The 9,663-nt window shown below is 41.9% G+C and overlaps 1 protein-coding gene across 1 annotated transcript in view; it reads left to right on the top strand.

Moving 5' to 3' along the window:
- Positions 1 to 514: 514 nt before the first annotated feature.
- The window catches only part of LOC120734608 (sodium/potassium/calcium exchanger 3-like), a 59,418-nt gene continuing 50,269 nt past the window's right edge, over positions 515 to 9,663 (top strand). The window contains exons 1-3 of the mRNA XM_040033509.1: positions 515 to 1,000; positions 1,132 to 1,730; positions 7,357 to 7,488. Of these exons, the coding sequence (XP_039889443.1) occupies positions 1,526 to 1,730; positions 7,357 to 7,488 (337 nt within the window). The 5' untranslated portion in view covers positions 515 to 1,000; positions 1,132 to 1,525. The remainder of the gene's footprint in view (positions 1,001 to 1,131; positions 1,731 to 7,356; positions 7,489 to 9,663) is intronic.

Raw genomic sequence — 9,663 nt, 5'->3', positions numbered from 1 at the left:
AGAGAACCAAACTGTTTTTTTTTTATTCTTTTCAAATCCATGTTCACAGGGGCCGATGTTTAGTTTTGACCATAATATCATCATATTTTAAAGTAAGATTAATACCGGTATTATTTACAGAAGCCTTGAAGGCGTAGCCAAAGTGTTCGGCTCTGTGTGAGTGAGTGGTTTTAGTGAAAACTACAACTTAAGAACTCTATACTACTATTATTGTTCAATTTTCTGTGAGTATAAGCTGTTTAATGTGGTCTTATTAAAACACAATCCCAGGAGAGGGCAGTCAACGACACAACTGAACCCATCAAACATCTGCAGCTTATCAGGAGACACAAATACACAAATACAGTGCACCCATCTTTGATTCACACTTTAATAAAGGTTTATAATAAAAGATGGATTTGCCTTTCCTTGTTTCTGTCACATATTCACTGTTACAACACTGTACATGTATGTACTGTATCTGTACATGTTAAACATGGTAAACACGTCCAAATTTAAAAACTGTGGCTCAGAGGATGAAATTTGGGTCAATTTTGCGCTGTCTTCTTTTTATGAGGGGCAGTCAATCAGAAGACAGTTGGGTTGCAGGGGGGAGGAGCCAAACTGAATGTGTGTTGTGTTGTAGCTACTTTTGGCTCATCGTTAGCTAGCACCCTTGTATCCAGGGGTGAGGTATAAAATATGAATCCCTGTAGAGTTACTATAGATGCCAAAAAAAAACCCCACACCTTTAAAACAGGTGATAAATTCTGTGGTAAAGTTGGAGATTTAACACGCGAGTCTGTGGGGACCCACTCACTTTCAGCCGGCCTCATGTGGCCATCAGAGGACCTGCAGCCTTGGTGGCCACTGCCTGTTTTCCACTTAGATCATTAGTTCAGACTGCAGGATACACACCTGTAGTGTGTGTCGGCTCCTGGACAGATGTGCATCTATCTCGTGGGCGTAACTTTTATAGTGGGCGTGTCCGGATGTCCTGATGTCAGCTGCTGAATTCATGGTAACTGTGACATCTTTGATATTGAACACATTTGAAACAAAAAGAATGCGTTAAGGATCCAGTTTACTCACAAATATCGAGCCTGTGCTCATAAAAAAGGTTAATTTTTCTTTTTCGTATGTTTTTCACAGAATCAGGATAAAAGCTGATTTTGGACCGTGTGTCAGTGCCGTCACTGCGCCCCCCCTCCTCTTCCTCCTCCTCCTCCTCTCAGCAGACGGACGCATCCATGGAGATCCTGTGCAGCCTTCCTCAGCATTACCACTTCCAAAACCACATTCCAACATGACATAAGAAGACAGACCGGCTTTTCTAAGCAGCAGCTCGAAGCCTTTTGGTCCGTTTCTTTCTTTCCTTTCTTTTTCTTTTCCTCAGCATCCCATTAGCGGTGCCAATCTTAACTTTCTGCCCGCTTCCTCTCTCACTTCTTTACCCGTCTCCGGGAGAGAAGTCAGTTCCCCGGGAATTAAAGGAGGTCGTTGGGTTTTCTTCTTTTCCTTTTCGCTTCTTTTTGGTACTTCTTGGATGCGCATGGATGTGGCAGCAGCGGAAGCGGGGACGTCTCTGCCGGGTATCCGACTCCGGAATCGGGCGAAGCAAGTGATGCCGAATCAGAAGAAGGTGAAAGCGCGGCGGAAACGGCGAAAGGAGCTGGTTTTAATCCAGATCTGCTTGTTCGGCGGTTTGCTCCTGGTCGTTAAAGGGTTTTCCTCCTTAGCGGAAAATTCAGGTGAGAAATCAGCGTTTGCTGAATTCGCCCTCAGCGATACAGCCTTCTCTTTTACTTCCTCCACGTGTTTGCCTTTTATTTCCTCCCCCTTTCTCCATCTAACACAGAATTTAAACACGGCATCGCGGAAACTGTAGAAATGTGCAGTGTTGTAAATATTGTGTGTGTGTTTTTTTTACAAAACAGACACTTTATTGCTGGCTGCATTCCATTTGGTCAACAATCAGGAAACGAGGGGTGAATGAGTAGAGAAGTGAAACCTGCTAATAACTGTAATAATGATACAAGAAACAGAGAAGTAGAAATAACTGTAATGTTCAAATGTCGAATTGCTCCATGTTGTTAATATTCCTCTAACTTAGCAACTGTACCCAAACGTCATCACCCATGCGGTACAGTGCCGTATAATGCGCACTCGTGTGAGCTTCAACTATGGGAAACTATTCATGGCTGAGGAATGCAGAGGATCCTGCGTGTTCAGGTGTTTCAGCTGCAGACAGGGAAATGAGGGCAGCGAGCCCCAGGGTATATAAGCCCGCCTGCACCTCTCCAGGTTACTGCAAATGGTTATCAATCAGCCAGCCATTCCTTATTACACACTCTGCGGTGGAGATGTTAAAAGAAGAGTCGCATAAAATAACAGCACAGGAAGAAAGACGCATTCATATGTAAAAGTCACCTTCCTACATAAAAGTGTGCAGTGTCTCTACGGCTCAGTTTGGTAACTTGTGGCACCAAATCTTAAACTTGATAACCTCACAATTAAAGAACAGCCTGGAAATAAAATTATTAAAACTGCTTTAACTTCTGCAGCTACAAAGCGCTGAACCACCCCAGTCTCTTCAGTAAAATTCTCATTAGAAGTATCATACTTGAAGTCTTTGGAAACTTGCGCATATATCAAGTTAGCTTTAACTCACAGACACAAAGATCCTTATGAAACACTTCAAAACAGGGAAATCTGAGACGCCTCCTTTTGTTCTGCAAATCATGACAATACTTTTACAGGTGTTTTATGTAATATCAGCTTGCACACAGTCTGCATACATAATATGGTTCACTGGATATTACTGATGTGGTTTGATAGGATTTCTTTTTGCTCAAATGATTTGCAGCAGCAGAACATCTGCACGCCTCGACTTGATGCCTGCATGTTCCTCCTCTGTTTTTGTCTGTGTGACTCAGCTAAAGTGAGAAGTATTTATCACTTTCTGTGGACAGAAGGTCTTCGTGAATATTCATACGCTCGTGATTTGTGCATCATCGGTCCTTCCTCCCCACTGTGTTACACGCAAAAGCAGCTCTGCGAGAACAAGAGGCGACACGTTTAATGCATCTACCCTGTCCTGTTGTGTTCATGTTAACTCTTAATCAGTGCACTGGAATATCAATTAAAGTTGATTATTTATGATGCGCCTAATGAAGTTCTGCCAATTTAAGCTTGGTGTTGTGGCTCCGCAAGTGGAGCACTCACCGCCTCCTCGCGGGGCCGCATTAATCATTCCCGCGCTTCCCTTCTTATTCCTCTCCTTCTTCTTCTTCTCCCGGTGCAAGATGGTAAAAGATACGGAGGGTGGGAGGAAGATTGCACCGCTGACACGCACACCTCAGTGCTGCTGTGGCTGCTGCTGTGTGGTGTGGTGAAGGTGAGGCTAAGCGAGGAGTTCAGTCAGGCCCCGAGGACGTTTGTTTTGCTTTTTAATTCTTTTCGAATCTTCGTCTTTTGCCAGACTTGTGGTTGGCAGGGTGGAAAGGCCATAGTGCTTCTGCTGAGCTCTGTGAAGTATGAAATTAATTCATTGGTGTTGCTGCTTTCTTGAAGAATGTGCAGATGTAGCCACAGTGGGAGCCCCCACATTGTGCACTGTTGCTCCACCCGCCCAGAGGATTTAGTTTTGGAAAATCATGAAATTCCCCTTCAATGTATGAATTGTGGGAGATAAAGGGTAGAGGTGGAGGAGAAGGAGGAAGCACCAAATTGACACATCTGTGGAGCTCTGCTCCAGCTGTTGGCTATCCTAACATTACATAAAGAATCAAACTTTAATGTGGCAAAGAATGCAGAACAGGGCATTAAAAATAAATCAAAATGCTTGACATGCACTTTGCTATCTGCAACATCTCTGCTAAACTAACAGCTTAAAGGCATACAGCCGAGTCCATGTATGTAAACATGGAAATGAGGAAAGTTTTAGGATTTAGATCCAGAGCAGGATGATGATCAACGGTGAGCACGCCATCTTTACAAAATGATGTCAGTGAAAATGAAAGGAGGATGTGTCCATGAGGTCTCAGAGGATTGCTTCTAAACCACTTCTGAGGAGAAAACAAGCAAATTTCACAGCATTTCATGGAGGATAGTGGAGAAAAGTCTTCTTTACCGATAAATTAAACTTAGAGATTAGTGTCAGTGTGATAAAGGTGTATGTAGGGAGACTAACAGGAGATACCGCAGTGGATTAAACCCTCAGTAACCAGTGTTGGGCAAGTTACTTTGAAAAAGTAATTAATTATAGTTACTAGTTACTTCTTCAGAAAAAGTAAATGAGTTAGTAACTGAGTTACTTTTCAAGTAATTAATTACTTTTAGAATCTTGTAACTATTGCGTTACTTTAAAAAAATGTTTAACCCTCTGGGGTCCAGGGTATAATTGGCCATTTTTAACTACTTTTGAATTGTACCTCTATATTTCACCCTTAAAAACTATTTCCTTTGCCATGTTTGGTATCATCCTTTTCAGCACAACCTCACGTGTCTGAATTTAAAGTTATGTTTTCATTTTGACATACTGTATTAACACAATTGATCTAAAATCAGACAAAAAACATAAAATCCGAGTAGAAAAAGTTATATTTTTTACTGTAACAACCATAAACATGTTTATTGAATCATATTTTATAACTTTAAATGCAAATATAAATTGTCAATTTTAAAATCATACGCACACAAAGTTATTTGCAGCCATTTACCTTTTACCCTCTTGTTTCTTTTTTCAGGTGTTCTGCATTAAATAAGTAACACAAATTATTTGTGCCATTCCAAAAGAAATAATTTCTGTCCACTATAAAGGAGAACATCACAGCCTGATACCTGCAGGTCTGACAGCAGCAGGTGTATCACTCCTGTTTCTACCTGGAGACAGAAGTCGCCTCATTGTTCTGACAACACAAAACTATCCACGACACTACACACTAACTACACAAAACAACACATTAACTACACACCCCAAACACGCTAAACATCACAAATCTCTCACATCTCAAAACTCGCTCTCTCTCTTTTTCTGCTCTCTCTCTCTCTCTCTCTCTCTCTCTCCATCACTCTTAAAACTTCCCCCTCTTCCTAAACAACCAAATGTCATGTCGCTATATCATTTTTTGATTGGTCGACATGGTGCATTTTTCCACCAACGCGAACGGGCTGTTTTTTGTTTTGTTTTTTTATTTTTTGCTCATAAGCAGAGAGGTCTCGCTGCGCTGTCCTTAGACAGTAAACGTGACTAAACTATTGAGGAAAAAACGCCGCGTATATCTTGTTTATCGTGACTCTGGTTTTACGTGGCCTATCAACACAGTTTATAAACTGGTATATGTCACCTTGTTGCTTTGTCATCTTGAAGTGGTCATGTGATTGGTTTACCACGACTACTTTATTCATCGTCAGTCAAACAGCAGCACTCATGCGATTGTTTTGCTCCCTGAGCTCCAGGTGTTGTGGGAAAAAGTGATCGTGGGGCAGAAAGTGATTGCAGTAAACTGAAGACAGCTTCAACCGTCTGTTTGTTGAAAAGTAGTAACGCCACGGCACCGCATTTTCTTGTTAGTAACGGAAAGGGCGTTGTAACGATAGAAATAGTAATTAGTTAGATTACTCGTTGCTGAAAAAAGTAACGCAATTAGTAACGCCGTTACTTGTAACGTTGTTATTCCCATCACTCCCAGTAACACATGTGCCTGACCAAGGAGAAGCTGCACTTCAGAGACATGCTCAATCCTTTGATCTGCATCTTTATGGACAAGTAAAAGATTCCTGACAGGAGAGAAGCCTCCCGGAGCAATGTCCGATGATGGGATAACAGTTATCCGTTCATAAAATGGAATCCATTCAGCTCGAGTGATGACGCTTTTAAAGGAAAAATGGGAAGAAAAAATAAAAGTTTTGTATATTTTCCAGTGATTTAACATGCCAATCAAATTCTAAAGCCAGTTATCAGTTGTAATGAAAGAAATACTCATAAAATAAGGAACCTTAATGTACATTTACTGGTATAATAATGAATTGTGTCCTGATAGATTCAACTGGATACAGGGATAGAGGGAGTCTTCTTTACACAAAGGTTAGCCTTGGAGTTCCACAGGGTTCAGTGCTGGGACCACTGCTGTTTACATTAAACATGCTTCCCTTGGGTAATGTTATTTGGGGGAGAAAAGCTGCACGTCTTACCAGTCACAGAGGCCTCTAATTCCTATTTTTCCAATTTTCCTCTACTTTTCTATTTCTAAATTCAGACAAACTGAGATTTTTGTATGTGGCTTTTAAAATCGTACAAACATGGTGTCTGGATGGCATTACCTTGGCCTCCAGTAACACTGTGAGGAATCTTGGAGTCCAGGATATGTCCATCAACACACGCATTAAACAAATATGTAGGACCGCTTTCTTCCATCTGCTCAACATTGCTAAAATTAGAAACATCCTGTCTCCGAGTGATGCTGAAAATCTAGTTTTGTATGTTTGTTTCTTCCACACTGAGCTTTTATTTTATTTTTTTGTTCCATCCACCTATTGTGCAAATAATTAAAGAATGCATGTAAGTGTTGGACTTGGAACTTCAGTGTGGTTCTTGAATTTAGAACCTAGATGTGTTAGACTTAATGTGATTACAGTTTGGGAAATGTTACACCCAAGACTGCTTATACCCCACTTTCACTCCCAGAACCTCAGGCTAATGGGTTGGAAATGGAGTGAAAGTGGGTACAGAGAGGATACAGACTGGAGACAGACACGACAACAACACGATCTCCCATTGACTCCCATGCCCAAATTTGCATTATCAGTTAACCAGGAAGTGTGTCTGTGGACTGTGGAGACCATGCAGACTCCACACCAAGGTTATAATAGTTAAATAACATGAAACTAGAAAACTAAAGCTAAACGTGAGAGAATCTTTTTAATTACCTGAAATAAAAGTTAAATGAAATGTAAGAAAACAGTAAAAGTAACAAAAAAATATTTTACACTAAGCTAAAATTTGTCAACATGGCCTGCATGAAGATGCTTTGGTGCACTTGTTTCAAAACTGTAAGAGCTCACTTTGCAAAATCAACATTTTATGCAGTTTTTTTCCTCCAGCCATGTCCAGTATATGTTCAAGCCTGTCTTATGTTTTTGCATGCAGCTGCCTGCATCTATATCCCCCATTTTTACATTGTAGCACCTTCTAATATGTGTCAAATGGACATCTTGGAGTCTGACTAGCACGAGGAGCAACCTTACACAGTATATTATACAATGAACTTCAAGGTTTTTTAGAAGCAGCTAAATTTCCTTAGTGACAAAAGTTCAGTGATTTGTATCTGGATGTTGCACTGAACCCTCCCATCACTCTCTTTTGTCTCCATTCAGGTTTTGATGTCTCCAGCCACAGCAGCGAGGACCAGGAGAGGTGGATCGGAAGGAGGCTGCTGCAGGACACGGACAACAACAGCAGCGAGGAGACAGATTTACAAAAAGAAACAAAGAACTGCACTCCTCCAGGTAAGACAAGATGAAAGAAAGAGGACACCCAAGTGCGCTCCCCCCTCCCTCTCTCCCCGCTTTCTTCTTCCCCAGAACAAAGAGAGGGAGACCAAACCATCCTCACCACTCCCTGTCCCTTCTGCCCACCCCCACATTTTGACTTCCTAATGTGGGGTAACCCAAATTGTGAGGTCAGATGATTTCCCACGAGCGCACGCAGCAGCAGGCGGTGACATTCTGGCTGCCTCAGCGGTTTTCACACTCAGCCTTCGTCACATTTTTTTAGGATCCTGCAGATTTCATTCTCACTCCCTGCACCTAGCTTCCCCTCTCTGTCTCACACCGACTCTCTGTCATTCTTTCCCTTCTTTTTCCCCTCACATTTTTCTTTCCTGGCAGATTTTAAAAGGCAGAAAAAAAAAACCCCTGTTTCCACGGCAACCTTTTTGTCCCGTCATCGTCGAACATGTGAGGATGCTTCGTTTGTGAAGTTTCAAGTCACTTTTACAAGGCTAGAAATCAGCCACTTGTAATTAGTTTTTCCGCATCACATTAAACTGATTGGAGAAACTAAAGTAGCTGAAAAACTGCAGTTCCTCTAATGGCCACTTGAGGCCGACTCTAACAGTGGGTCAGTCCCCATAGACCCCACATGTTAAAATCCTCCTTTACAGCAGCTTTGAGTTCCCACTTTGTGACAGCTGTATCTCACCTATTTAAGACCACAATGAATCCGTGCGTAGATGTTGTTGACACAGACAGCTGGGGGCCATCTTCTACACTTCAACTCTGCTTTTTGGAGTCACTGAAGAGGGTTTGTGATGTTGGTGCCTTTTAGATATTTATTAACATGACAAGTAAAATGGCTTTTTGTGCAGTGCAGACTGTCCAAGAAGTCTGTGATCCTGTTTTGGTGAGTGAAATTCTACTATTTTAATTGTCCATTAGCAGGTATCTGTGTGATTCACATATACGGTCTATGGACAAGTCGACAGCTTTCATGCAAACTATGTGCGACCATGACAACCTGCTAGTGACTAAGGACTAATCACAAGGAGGGTGTTGGTATGACACTGCATACCTCCTTGCAACCAATTTCATGTTAGAGCCTGGCAGCAACCTCCAGCAACTGGTCAGGTGATACACATGTTTCTCTAGTGGCCGGTGGTTTCCACGGGGTCCCTGACCAGTCTCTAGGACTGTGTAACGGGACCTTAACACTTAATAATAATTTATCCTTTTTTACCATACAGGGGATAAATATTTCTATATCTAAGCTAAAGAATTAAAGCTAAAAGTTTGAGGCATGGAAACTGTACGAAAGGTGGATGGTGACACAGATGGCAGTAGCTGCTAGCTGTCTGCTAGGTTTTACCTCAGCTACTTGGAGTCACCGATCTGTGGACTGTGTTTGTGCTGTTGGTGCCTTTTGAATCATTTTGCAGGTATGTGGCTTCCTGTCAGGTTAGTTATATCAGAAATATGTTCTCCAACAATGCTAGCAATTAGACTGTTTTTATCCAACAAACTGTCTAATGAAGCGTGCAACACTGCAGCATCCAGCATGCTAAAAATGGGAATTTGACTACAGCCATCTTTCATATACAGTCTGTGGGTGTAATGCATCCTTAGGCAACCTTGTAGTCTCACCATCAGCTTCTCTGTTGCTATTTTTAAAAGTAAATGGACTCAAATGAGACGTTCGGTGCTGCTATAAGTGATGTGGAGAAAGGTGACATTTGTCTCTTACCTTGAGCGGAGACGATTGTCCTCCCTTCAGAGGGTGAGGCGGTCCTTGGTGAGCTCGTTAAGCAAAATGGCCATCATCAATCTCCTTTCTCACCCTCTCAAGGTCGTCGCTGTCATCTATAAAGAGAGCCGAGGTCAAGGTTCAGCTTATTCCCTTCTCCTGCTGATTATACTGTAGCTGTTCTCCTCTCTCTGCTAAATTTAAAGCTCACGCTCCGGTGGCTTCAGCCCCCAGATTCCTCCTGAGGACAGCAAGGTTTTTGCTAAATAACCTCTATTTTATGAGTCTTGTGCCATTCTAGTCATTTCTGCTTGAATCTGGATTAAGGCACATTTCGTGTTCTCGTGTGAGAACTTGTTGAGTCATCCTACATCTGACCTCTGAGTGGAAATTGTTGGCGTGTTTTTGAAAAGTGCAGGATGTGTAGAAGAAGTAGAGAAAGC

The sequence above is a fragment of the Simochromis diagramma genome, unplaced genomic scaffold (assembly GCF_900408965.1).
Source record: "Simochromis diagramma unplaced genomic scaffold, fSimDia1.1 OVJJ01000571.1, whole genome shotgun sequence".
In the NCBI taxonomy this organism is placed as follows: Eukaryota; Metazoa; Chordata; class Actinopteri; order Cichliformes; family Cichlidae; genus Simochromis; species Simochromis diagramma.
The sequence above is the reverse complement of the archived record's forward strand: the minus strand, read 5'-3'. Positions and strand labels throughout refer to the sequence as shown.